This window comes from Erythrolamprus reginae, unplaced genomic scaffold (assembly GCF_031021105.1).
Source record: "Erythrolamprus reginae isolate rEryReg1 unplaced genomic scaffold, rEryReg1.hap1 H_7, whole genome shotgun sequence".
Classification (NCBI taxonomy): domain Eukaryota; kingdom Metazoa; phylum Chordata; class Lepidosauria; order Squamata; family Dipsadidae; genus Erythrolamprus; species Erythrolamprus reginae.
The window spans coordinates 964,070-977,166 of NW_027248528.1; the positions used below are offsets into that span (position 1 = coordinate 964,070).

Here is a 13,097-nt window from a genome sequence, read left to right on the forward strand (position 1 = left end):
CTTTTGTAAACAGAGGAGAGATCAAATTTTCCTATTTTCCAAGGCTGGTTCTTTTGCTCCCAGCAAAAATGTGTAAACATGCTCTTCCCACTATCTTCGTAGGATTGTGGGGTGGAGCGGGAAGGGAAGAGCCTTTTTCTCCAGCAGAGAACATTGTAAACATGGAAGATTGAAAGAGTTTTATTTGCTGTTGAAATTTGGCAGTTGATGGAAGATGGGCAAACAGGCCACTAGTTGAAGAGATGAATGGATGGGTGAAAAGAAAACGAGAGAGAAAGAGAGAGACTGTGGGAGAGAACATGAGAATCCTGCTCCTCCTTTTTCCTTCTTTCTCCATCAGATGGAAAAGGGCGGTTGGTTCCAGTTTCTTAGAGGGAATTGAACTCCCTACAGGGAGAGAGGAAGTGTTTAACCACAACTGCAAGCTGTTTCTTCTGTTTTCTTTCATTTGTGTTCTTTTGTCTTCTCTTTCTCCCTCTCCCTCTCTCTCTCTCTCAATCTTTCTATTGTTTCCATCCTTGTGCTCTTGCTTTGTATGGTTCTGGGATGCAGGGGGACAGGTGAGATGAGAAGGGATGGGTGGACTGTAGTCATATTGGTCCCCCGCTCCAAAGGTGGAAATTTTGGTGCTAGGGGTGCAGCGGCAGCCAACAGCCACCTTCACTGAAACACTGGGAAGGAGAAAGGGGACACAAGGGCACAGGAATCAAGGGGGGGGGGGAACAAACACAGGAAAAGAGAGCAAAATTAGGGATTTGTTTACTATTTGTTAAGAAGCACGAGGGATTAGCATCTCAGGTATGCTCAATTCAAACTCCCCACCCCTGGCATTAATTGGAACCTGAAGCATGCAGGAACAGTCCCATTAGGAAAAGCAAGGGGGAGGTTCATGACCTTACATCAAGGGAAGGTATGAGATTCAGGGGTGTGCGAAGGTCAAAAAAGTCAAAATGGCAGTTGTGACCATGTGATCAAAGCCCCACCTTCTTTTTACATACAATGCACAGGTGCTTTCAAACTCACGTCATCACGTGATGTATCATGACTTTTCCCCCCTTGTTTAAACCGGGGGTGGTGTGTGATGCATCCAGCCTGTGGGTCAGGTGTTTGACACCCCTGGTCTAGTGATTAAATCACCAGGCTAGAAACCAAGAGACAGTGAGTTCTAATCCTCCCTTAGCCGGATGGGTTATCTGTAGCCAATCACTCTCTCTTAGCCCAACACACCTCACAAGATTGTTATTGTAGGGAAATTGGAGAAGAAAAAATATTGTGTGTGCTTACCATCTTAAGTTACGTACAGTTTTTCCCATGGGAATCAATGTAAAAGCAAATAATGCGTGCAATTGGGGAAACCACAGGGAGGGTGGAGGCCCTGTTTCCTCCCAGGAGATTCCTAGAGAGGCCCCACCGAGGCTTCTCCCTGCTTTTTCCAATTACAGTATTGGAGGCCTGGGTTTGAAAGTGGAAAACGGTTCTTGAGAAGAAGCAAAAAAATCTTGAACACCCGGTTCTTATCTACAAAGGTTCGTAAGTAGAGGCGTTCTTAGGTAGAGGTACCACTGTATAAAAGTAATAAAGGCGGGAAATAAATAAATAGAAAAGGTGTGGCTTTGATCCCCTGACTGCGATTTTGACTTTTTTTCACTATCACCAGTGGTAAAGGCTCTTAGGCTGGGTCTTTACCTATTATAATTAATATTGATAATTATACCTTATCTGGTTACTTCACACAGTGCTCTGGTTGGCTTAGAGGCCTACTCACAAAAAAAGCCTGACCTCCCCCTCCCCCAAAGGAGCTGTTTTGAAGCAGCTGCAGGTTTTAATAAGAATGCTGACTTCCACAACACAGGCTTTGTAGATCTTTCCGGTCATAATTATGTAACCTTGCCACAACAAAACTCTTTAATGTATTTAAGATGATGATGATGATTACAGCAGTTTATTTCTCTGGGGGCAACATTAGCAGCCATTAATGGTTGCAGCGCAATCAACACAGGCTTTGTCCTCCCCAGTGGGGTCTACTCCACAGAGAATCCAACATAGACTCCATTTTAAGGAAAAAAATCTTTATTCTGAAATAACCATCTTCTGAAGTAATCCAAAAACAGTGTTCCTCAACCAAGAAGGGTGGACTTCAACTCCCAGTATTCCCAAGGCAGGACGCTGTCTGGAGGATTCTGGGAGTTGAAGTCCACACATCTTAAAACCTTTGTGATTGGGAATCACTGGTCTAGAATGGAAACACCACGACTCTCTAGAACAGGGGTAGGCAAAGTTGGCTCTTCTATGACTTGTGGACTTCAACTCCCAGAATTCCTGAGCCAATTATGCTAGCTGAGGAATTCTGGGAGTTGAAGTCCACATGTCATAGAAGAGCCAACTTTGGCTACCTCTGCTCTAGAGAAATCCTCCCATCAAGCAGTGCTTTTCTGGCTACTCACCTCCAAAATTGATGGCGCAAGAGGCCACGATGATAAGCAAGCCCCCCACCAGGGCTACGACACTCAGCAGCTTTGCTACCCGCCCCAAGCGCCGAGCTCCATCGATGTCTCCCTGTTGGAAGCTATTACGGGACTGAAGAGGGAGGCAAAAAGAAAAAGGATGTTAAAAGTTATTCTAGATTCTTAAGAGCTTGCCTGAATAAAAAGCCTATAGACCAGGGGTTCTCAACCTTTCTAATGCTGCGACCCCTTAATACAGTTCCTCATATTGTGGTGACCCCCAACCATAAGTCTAGTGCCAATTCTCCCAACAGGGCCTTAAGCTGATTGGCAGGAAAGTCAGAGGGACATCCCCACTCTAAACGCTTTATTGGTCAGATTGTAAAAAATTATTTAATTATTTATTTAATTATTTAATAATTAATTGATTGATTGATTGATTGATTAATTAGTATGCCGCCCCTCTCTGTAGACTCGAGGTGGATCACAGCATTAATAGAAAAACAATAATTTAAAAACATGCACACAACATACCATATATAAACAATATAGGCCTAGGGAAGTTATCTCAGTTCCCCCATGCCTGACGGCAGAGGTAGGTTTTAAGGAGTTTACGAAAGGCGAGGAGGGTGGGGGCAGTTCTAATCTCAGGGGGGAGCTGCTTCAAGAGGGTCGGGGCTGCCACAGAGAAGGCTCTTCCCCTAGGACCTGCCAAATGACATTGTTTAGTCGACGGGACCCGGAGAAGGCCAACTCTGTGGGAGTTGTTCTAAGGCACCAAAATAGAAGCATTAGTTCCTGTTTGTTTTTGTTTTGTTTTGTTTTCACAAATATGCATATAAATTAGATAACTGGAATTTATTCTTTTTAAAAATATCATCATCTATGATAGCCGTAAAAATGGCCAAGTAGATGTCGTGTTTAATAGATATGTACAATTTAATTGAATTGATTCTTTTTCTTTTTTTCTTTGTGTGTGCACGTACAATTGTTTGTCCTAATTATTTATATGTTTTGTTTTTAATGTATATAGTTCAATTAATTTTTTTTTAAGAAAAAGAAGCTTTAGTTCCTAACACCATGGGAAATTTGTCTTTTCCCCATGGTCTTAGGTGACCCCTGTGAAATGATCACTCGACCCTCAAAGGGATCCAAACCCCCAGGTTGAGAACCACTGATCTAGAGATTCCCAGTCATCCAGATCATGGCTGCCCCTAAGGTGCTTCTACAGGAGGCAAATGGGCTTCCTTCCATTCTCCACCATCCTGTCAGAGCTGAAGAAACTTCTTGGGTGAGAAGCGAAATGTCTTCAAAAGAAAAAAACAAAAGAAGTCCAGTTGCCTTTCGAAAACGCACCTTTGGGACAACCATGACCTGGATGACTGAGAATCAGTACAGATTTTTAACTATTCAATTTGGGTTGAACTTCTTTGGAATGGCGTGGGAGTAGGAATGGATTTCCAGAGGAAAAATTGCAGACTACAGGAAATCAGGAACACTACTCAGGGGATGTTCTGGACACAGATTCTTTAATCACCCTTTAACACAGTGGTTCTCAACCTTTCTAATGCCGCAATCCCTTAATACAGTTCCTCATGTTGTGGTGAGGAGGTCACTTTTTTCAATGCCTTTGTAACTTTGAATGGTAACTAAACAAATGGTTGTAGGTTATTATTATTATTGTTGTTGTTGTTGTTATTATTATTATTATTATTATTAATTAGATTTGTATGCCGCCCCTCTCCGCAGACTCGGAGAGGCTCACAGCAGTGATAAAACAATATACAGTAACAAATCTAATATTAAAAGTCTAAAAGCCCCATTATTTAAAAATCATACACACAAACATACCATACATAAAGCAGGTTGAGGACTACCTGTATTGGAGATGGCAGAGGAAGGCGGGGCATATTTTGTTTCTGTCCCACCTGATCTAATCGAAAGCCTTTTTTTCAAGCACCGATTGAAAGATTGCAAAGGCCACGTTTCCTTACCTAACTAGGTAACATCATCAGTGTGAGGGAGAGTGGAGTTTGCTTGCCCTGCCTGTTCCGTCCCTGCCTGACTAAGCGTACTATTCTTCTTTTGACTCGTGCACTTACCATGACTGAGTACACGAAGGCCACAATGTTGATCGGCCAGATGGGGCAAAAACAGGACAGAGCAGCCAAGAATATGTAGTCTCTGGGTTTCGCTCCAGCCTCCCCAGCTGCCGATCCGGTGGCTGAGGCCTGCCGGCTCAGACTGGCCCGCGGAGACGCTGCTCTGCCCGCGAGATGCACTTGAGAGCCAGACAAACTTCCCCTCACAACCGCCCGTGGGCCTCCATTGACGCTGTTCTGGGGCTTCAGGTCGTTCAGCGATGCCGACTTGGAACGTGCCGGGGGGCTGCCAGGAGGGGCCGGGGTGGTGGCTCCTAATTCCTCAGCTGAGCCAACCCTCATCGCCAAGGGATCCCCGTTCAGTTGTGGCCCCCCACCAGTCTCCTCTTCAATGGTGACGGTCACCAGCATGGATGACGGAGGGGCCTCTGGCGCTGGAGGGCTACGAGGTGGGGATTCCAGCTGTGGTTGTTGCTCTTGCTTTGGCTCCGGCTCGGCTTTGGGCTCCGGCTCCGGCTCTTGCTTCTCTCCTTCATCTTGCTTGGCCTCTGGCTCTGGAGGAGCCTCTTTCTTCTCGACATCGTCTGACATGGCAGGCAAGGATCTGAGTTGGGGAGAATTAGAGGCGGCTTGAATTCAATATTTATTTATCAAATTTATATGCCACCCCCAGGGATGGGCTGCCAAACTTTTTGCTGCCACACTGTGGGCGAGGCTTGCTTTATGGGTGTGGCTTGGTGGTCATGTGACCTGGTAGGAGTGGCTTGCCAGCCATGTGACCAGGTGGGAGTGGCTTGTCAGCCATGTGACCGGGAGTGGCTTAAAGGTCATGTGACTGGGTGGGAGTGGTTTACTGACCAAGATAAGTTTTCAAATAGGTGCTTGGACTCTTTTTCAGTTGATTAAGTCACATTATTTGAATAGCCACAAAAAGGACAAAGGATAGACAACATTAATTGCTGAGATCACAGTAACATTTTAAGGTTTTGTACTGTACCCACAAGGTTCAGTATGATAACAGATTAGGCAAGTAGCTCAATTTTCTTTAATTGCGATAAAAGTTCATTTCTAGATAATGACTAAAATGATTAAGGCATTTTATGGGTAAAAACATACTATGTTTCCTATTTTAAAAGTAATTAAGGGTTATATTCACGTATTATAGAAGGAAGGACAATAAAAAAATTATTAAGTATTCAATAAATAGTGCATGAACTTACTATCCCCCACTGCACGCCCCCCCCCCTCCGTGGGGGCAGCAGCCCATTACTGGCTGCCCCTCTCCTGACGGACTCAGGATGGCGTAACATTGAACAAGGTGGTACCTTGGATTGCATCAGCCCCAGAGCCTTCCTCTCTACACCAGCGGGCCCCAAACTACAGCCCGGGGACCACATGTGGCCCGCTGAGGCCATTTATCCGTCCCACCAGTGATTGACAGGAGCACAGGGAAAAGAGAGCAAGAAAGAAAGAAAAGGGAAAGAGAGGGAGGGAAAGAGAAGTGGAGAGGAATGAAAGAGGGAAGGAAGGAAGGAAGGAAGGAAGGAAGGAAGGAAGGAAGGAAGGAGAAATGGAGGGACAGAGGAAGGAAGGACTGTTTTGGGGGGTGTAATTTTTTTATTTTTTCTCTTAACATACATTCAAACAATACCATGTACCATCTAATTTTCCATGAATAAAATGCTGTATTTTGTTAGTAACTAATATCAATCATCAAAAAAGTTGCAAACTTTTTTTTCTAATTTTGTCATCCAGTTACATTCATTTTTTAAATTAAATTCCCTCCTTAATGTTCCTTCAAAAAGTACAACACCAATTATTTTTCTAACTTATTAACCATTATGCCAAAGTGCTTCCTTCTTCCTTTATACCTTTTTCTATAAGCCAAGAAAACCTTGTATAGCCAATCAGATGTCAACAAAAGAAAATTAAAAAAAAACATAAACATATATGAATTTCAGACTTCTTCCCCCCTCTAAATAGTACATTCCCATTTTGTTTTTTACTTTAAGATAAGGTATGTGCAGTGTGCATAGGGATTTGTTCATAGGTTTTTTTTAATAGTCCGGCCCTCCAACAGCCGAGGGACAGTGAACTGGCCCCCTGTGTAAAAGGTTTGGGGACCCCTGCTCTACACCTTTGAATTGCCGTGAAGAAAAAAGGAAATAGAGACACTCTTCCCATGTCTCTCAAGCCCATGCTCTGAAAGAAGATGTAAAAATGACACTTTGGAGATCTTCGATATGGACGAATGGCTGCAAAAGTCGATGGGAGTTAGCAGAGATGGCCCAATCAGCTGCTTTGCTTAAAGAAAAGAACACAAAGAATTTTGTTTCTGTTTGGAAACTTAATATTAACCGCTCCAAACTTGACTGTAAAAAATATGACTTTAACAATCGAGTTGTCGAAGCGTGGAACTCATTACCGGACTCAATAGTGTCAACTCCCAACCCCCAACACTTCTCCCTTAGACTCTCCACGATTGACCTCTCCAGGTTCCTAAGAGGCCAGTAAGGGGCGTATATAAGTGCACTGATGTGCCTATCGTCCCTTGTCCAATTGTCTTTCCTTATCTCATATGTCATATATATTCTCTCCTTATCTATCTATCTATCTATCTATCTATCTATCTATCTATCTATCTATCTATCTATCTATCCTCTCCTTATCTCTTATATCTACTCTCTCCCTCCCATCTACTTCTCTTCTTTTACTTTCTATCGTCATATATATTACTTAATGTCTATTCTCTTCCATATGTATTGTATATTGGACAAAGAATAAATAAATAAATAATAAATAAATAAACCACTTCTGGACTTTGTGCTTGAGGTGGGAAAAAAGTGAAACTTTGATTCTGGGTTTGGCTGATGACGTAGATTTATAAAAACGGCTACTCGATAGTATTATATAAAAGTAAAAAAATCAAGGTTTTGTCTTATTACCTTACTCTGATGTGCCAAAAAGTAATTGGAGCTCAACCTTTCACCCCACTCCTTTACCCAACACTTTTTTCTTTTCCCTTTTCATCCCCTATTTTCACATTACTGTATTCTCATTTTCTTTGTATTTTCGTATTTTATATTTTGATTAAAATTTGCAATCCCTTTGATCTCTTCATACTGCCAGGAAGGAATATTGCCTCCTAGATATATGTGATTGGTTTTCGAGGGCAGAAGTGAGGTTAAATTAAGACCCGCCAGTGAAAGTTAACTTGAGCGTTTGACATCTGTTTTCAGAAATAATAACAAAAAGATATTTATAGCTGCAATATTATTACATGCTGCAATAAAGAAGGATCTGGGGTTTATTAAGTTCCAGTAATGAAAATGACATTTATGGCTTCCAAATTTCCATCTAGTGCTGGTATTCACTTATTTATTATTTATTTATTATTCGGATTTGTATGCTGCCCAACTCCCAAGAGACTCTGGGTGGCTCACAACCAAAGAAGAAAACACACAATGTAACATTAAAAACAATCTAAAACAATTTAAAACCAACAATTAAAAACAATTAAAGCAGTTAAAAACCATACATGTCATTAATGGTCGGATCCTGATGGCACACCATCAGATCAATGGTCCCAGGCCTGTCGGAATAGCTTTTCGGAAGGCCAATAGGGTACACACTAACATACCAATACACACATTTACAGAAGATGTAAGTCTGCAGAACAATATGATTAAGGTTTCATATTAGATACATTTTGGATGGAAATTTGCATTTTAGAAATATTATTATTATTATTATTATTATTATTATTATTATTATTATTTATTAGATTTATATGCCGCCCCTTTCCGAGGACTCGGGGTGACTCACAACAACAATAACAATATAGTACAAATCTAATAGTTAAAACTAAAATTAAAACCCCACTATCATTAAAAACACAATCATACCATACTCAAGTCTTACTAGTCAGAAGGGGGCGCATTACTCTCCCCATACCTAGTGAGATAAATGGGTCTTCAGAGTCTTGTAGAAGGCAAGGAGGGTGGAGGCAGTCCTTATCTCCGGGGGGAGTTGATTCCAGAGGGCTGGGGCCGCCACAGAGAAGGCTCTTTCCCTAGGTCCTGCCAGACGACATTGTTTAGTCGACGGGACCCGGAGAAGACCAACTCTGTGGGACCCAATCAGCCGCTAAATGCCTTTTTTTATTATGTTTAGAATAATAAATCCAGAATTGGTGTTACATCTTACTTGTTTTTCAAAATTGTCTTTCATTGTTCTATTAGGACTTAACATTTGGAAAAGGGGGGAAATCATCCAATTGATCAGATATTGGCATACTGACATTTTCTATATGCATATTAAATGTAAACTCATTTGGATTTCTATAAGACACAGATGATAAATAAATAATGAATGTTTAGTAGGGCATGGATTGCATACATATTCATTTGAGCTTCTGCAGAATATCCTTCCTTTGCACAAGGCTTTCTTACACTTTGGGTTGATTTGCCCCCTCCCCAAATAACAGCTAAACTAGAGTTGTAGCTAACAATAACTCGGAACAACTTGTCTCCAGATGTTGTGATTTATTTATTTATTTTATTTATTACTTAGATTTGTTTGCCGCCCCTCTCCGAAGACTCGGGGCGGCTCACAACATGTAGAAACAAATCATAAGTAAAGAGACAAATTTAAAAATATTTAAATATTTAAAAAACCCCATATGCTAACAGACGCACACACAGACATACCATGCATAAATTAAACATGCCCAGGGGGAGATGTTTCAGTTCCCCCATGCCTGACGGCAAAGGTGGGTTTTAAGGAGTTTACGGAAGGCAGGAAGAGTAGGGGCAGTCCTAATCTCCGGGGGGAGTTGGTTCCAGAGGGCCGGTGCCGCCACAGAGAAGGCTCTTCCCCTGGGGCCCGCCAACCGACATTGTTTAGTTGACAGGACCCGGAGAAGGCCCACTCTGTGGGACCTAATCGGTCGCTGGGATTCGTGCGGCAGGAGGCGGTCTCGGAGATATTCTGGTCCAATGCCATGAAGGGCTTTAAAGGTCATAACCAACACTTTGAATTGTGACCGGAAACTGATCGGCAGCCAATGCAGACTGCGGAGTGATGATGAAACATGGGCATATCTAGGTAAGCCCATGACTGCTCTCGCAGCTGCATTTTGCACGATCTGAAGTTTCCGAACACTTTTCAACGGTAGCCCCATGTAGAGAGCATTACAGTAGTCGAACCTCGAGGTGATGAGGGCATGAGTGACTGTGAGCAATGAGTCCCGGTCCAGATAGGGCCGCTCCAACACTGGAAGTTTTAAAAGAAGACATTAGAGAACCATTTGTCTGAAATGGTATTGAGTTTCCTGCGAGAGAAGAGTTTATATGCCAAGTTGGAGAAATGTCAGTTTTTTCAGACCACCATTGAATTTCTGGGGCATGTCATTTCTCCAGGGGGCATAGCCATGGACCCGGCAAGATGTCGGCTCTCAAAACCTGGCAACCCCCGCAGAGAGTGAAGGACGTGCAGAGATTGTTGGGGTTTGCGAATTATTATTGCACATTCATCCCATGTTTTGCCACCCTGACTGTGCCCCTCACCCACCTGTTGCAGAAACATGTGCCATTTCAATGGGGGGAGGTTGAGCAACAGGCATTACAAACTATCCTGCCCGTGGAAGCTTTGGCTGCCACCCATGACCCTGTCGATTTGCGGAGGCGTATTTGAGAGATGCAGTAGGGGGGATGATTTTGTGGCACAGCGGGTGCGGGAGATGGTGCCCAAATCTCCCTGGACATTTGCGGATGGACTGCTCTGGTACTGGGGGCAGTTGTACATGCCAGCAGGGCCGCTTAGCAGTTTAATCATGTCCCAATGTCACGACAATCCCACTGCTGATCATTTTGGATTGTTCAAGACGTTGGACTTAGTGTCCCAAACATTCTGGTGGCTGTGGCTCCATGATGATGTACACTTGTGAACGTTGTTGTGCGGCCGAGTCACCTACAGGGGCCTCGCCAGGATTGTTACAACCATTGCCAATGCCCACAAGGCCGTGGGGAGCTGTGTCCATGGACTTCCTAACTCACTTGCCAGTGTCTTCAGGGTTCACCACGGTGATGGTGGTGGTGGACATGCTGACTACAATAGCACATTTCATTCCATGCTGCCGAGTGCCCATAGTTCATGTCACTGCTCAACTATTCCTACAGAACATCTTCCAGCTCCATGGGCTTCCAGATCGGGTGGTGTCGGACCGGGGGACTCAATTCACGGCACAGTTCTGGAGGGAACTCATGTCTGCTTTACAGGTGCAGGTTTGTCTCGCATCGACACAGCACGCATCGAGAAGGTCATTGGAATTCTCGAGCAATATTTGTTGGACCGGCAGTCCGACTGGTCACGCTGTCTCCCAGTGGCCGAGTTTGCTTTCAATAACTCCTGGCATACCTCCATAAGAATCATACCTTTCTATGCCAATTATGGGTTTTATCCTCGGTTTTTTCCACTAACCTTGTTAGATTCCCCAGTCCCGGCAGCGGAGGACTTCCTCTCGGAACTTCACCCGGTGCATAAGATGATGAAATGATATCTGCTCAAAGCCAAGGAGAATTACAAGCGATTTGCTGATCGGTCCCGGTGAGACGTCCCCCCATTGGCCGTTGGAGATCAGTGTGGCTGTCCACGAATTACATCGCCTTGGAGTTGCCACGTCAAAAGTTAGATCCATGATTCATGGGCCCTTTCCCTGTCGAGCAGGTCATCAATCCTGTGGCATATCATCTCACCCCGCCTGCCAATATGCGAGTTCACCCGGTGTTTCATCGTTCCTATGGGTTCCTGTTTGTCCTGACTGCCCGCTCCGTCCTAATGTACCCATCCTGCCTGCACCCTGTGTTCGGGATCACCTGCCCGACGTCATGATCCATGCCATTCAGGACTCCCGTTGGGTGAACGATTGCTTCCAGTATTTAGTGCAATGGGTTGAGAGTGAGCCAGATGTTTGCTCTTGGGTGGAGGCCGCACTGGTGGATGCTCCTGCCCTCATTCAGGCGTTTCACGTGCAATTTCTGCACAAGCCCCGTCCCTTGTGCTGGAGTCAGGGGTGGAGACTTCCGGGGGGGATGGTGTTGTGGTTGGCTCTGGGCCAGCTCCTGCTCCAAGGACTGTGGGGGTTGATGTGGGAGAATCCTCACATTATCAGAGGCCAGTTTTACTGCCAACAGCTTCCAACAGCAAAGTGTCTGTGTCAGGGGAAGATTCTAGTGAAGTAGGATCAACGGAGGAGGTAATTACAGGCAGCCCAGTCGCTAATTACCCCATTAGTGAACCATCATCATCATCATCATCATTATCATCGGTAGGTTCAGAAGAGATGGCATTCATAGATGTTGGCGGACGCAGGTTGATGTCAAGGAAGGAACAACTGCACAAGTATTACAGGAAATAAGGGAGAACACCTGTGGCTGGGGCAATTAGACTAATGGGGCTGCTGATATGTCAGCGTTGTTGCCTCTTGGCGTGGAAGTTTATCCATTTGGAGAGAGAGAGCACTGTGTTTTTACGTCTGGATTGTACAAGGACTCTTTGAACTGTTTCAGGATTTTACAGGACTCTTGGACTAATTCACAGTTAAGTTTAAGCGTGAGGACTCTTGAAAGGGGGTGGCTGTGATGTCTTCACAGCTGCTGTTTATCTGCTTTGCTTTTGTTTTGTTTTTCACAGCATTCAAGCCTTGTTGTGTGTGGGAGAGCACCTTGGCTGATTAAAAGTAAATTTTTGGACAGTATTTTCCTTTTCATAAACCAACTTTGCTTACTTTACAAACGTGTGTGTTTGAATTTCTCCTTTGGACTTAATTGGGGGCTTGTAATGTGAAGCCTGGCATAACAGAAACCAAAAGGAATTTCATGTTTGGGAGACAAGATTTAATAAAACGCCTTCACAGTGAGGTGTACCCTGGTGACTTCACGAATGTCTGGCCAAGTGAGAAGGGTGTGAGTTCCAGCCTGAAGTGGCTGTAAGTGAAGGCTGCCTTTGCTCTGGTGACCCTCCTCCTGTGGGGTAGGGGTGGGAGCACAGCAAGCTGACGGTTGAATCCTTAAGAGAGGAAAGACGTGGCCCTGCAGCTGCCATCATGCCACATTCGCACGTAAGGCAGCCTTCACATCCTGCTGGTGGAGCACACACCGTCCCTGGCTTGGCCAAAGAGCTGCAGAGATGGGGGGATGGGATGGGATGCAGCAAGGCCATGCCCCCCCTCTACATGCACCTTTGCAACTCTTTGGTGCTCACTTGAGCAAGGTCTCCCCATGCACACCATAGTCAGATAAGGAGTCACAAGAGGGGGAGAAGGGTCGCCCAAAGAGAAGCCTCCACTGGAGGCGCCGATTGTTCCTTAGCACACAGAGAAGGGGAGAGAAAGGGAGAAGGAGAGAGATGGACGAGGGAGAGAGAGAGAGAGAAAGATGAAAGGGAGAGAGAGAGAGAGAGGAGATGGAGAAAGAGAGTTGGAGAGAAAGAAAGACAGAGGGAGAAGAGAGAGCAAGAGAGACCATTTCTCGTAGAAAAGAAAACAAAGCCA

At 44.4% G+C, this 13,097-nt stretch overlaps 2 protein-coding genes across 2 annotated transcripts in view; one reads left to right on the forward strand and one right to left on the reverse strand.

Moving 5' to 3' along the window:
* LOC139155851 (CDP-diacylglycerol--inositol 3-phosphatidyltransferase-like) overlaps positions 1 to 13,097 on the forward strand; it is a 37,483-nt gene that overhangs the window by 20,561 nt on the left and 3,825 nt on the right. The gene's annotated exons all lie outside the window — the stretch shown is intronic.
* LOC139155836 (proline-rich transmembrane protein 2-like) lies at positions 661 to 10,649 on the reverse strand. Its single transcript, XM_070731150.1, has 4 exons — positions 10,603 to 10,649; positions 4,547 to 5,150; positions 2,445 to 2,577; positions 661 to 671 (listed from the first exon to the last, which is right to left on the reverse strand). The coding sequence occupies exons 1-4, from the start codon at positions 10,647 to 10,649 to the stop codon at positions 661 to 663; spliced, it is 795 nt and encodes a 264-aa protein (XP_070587251.1).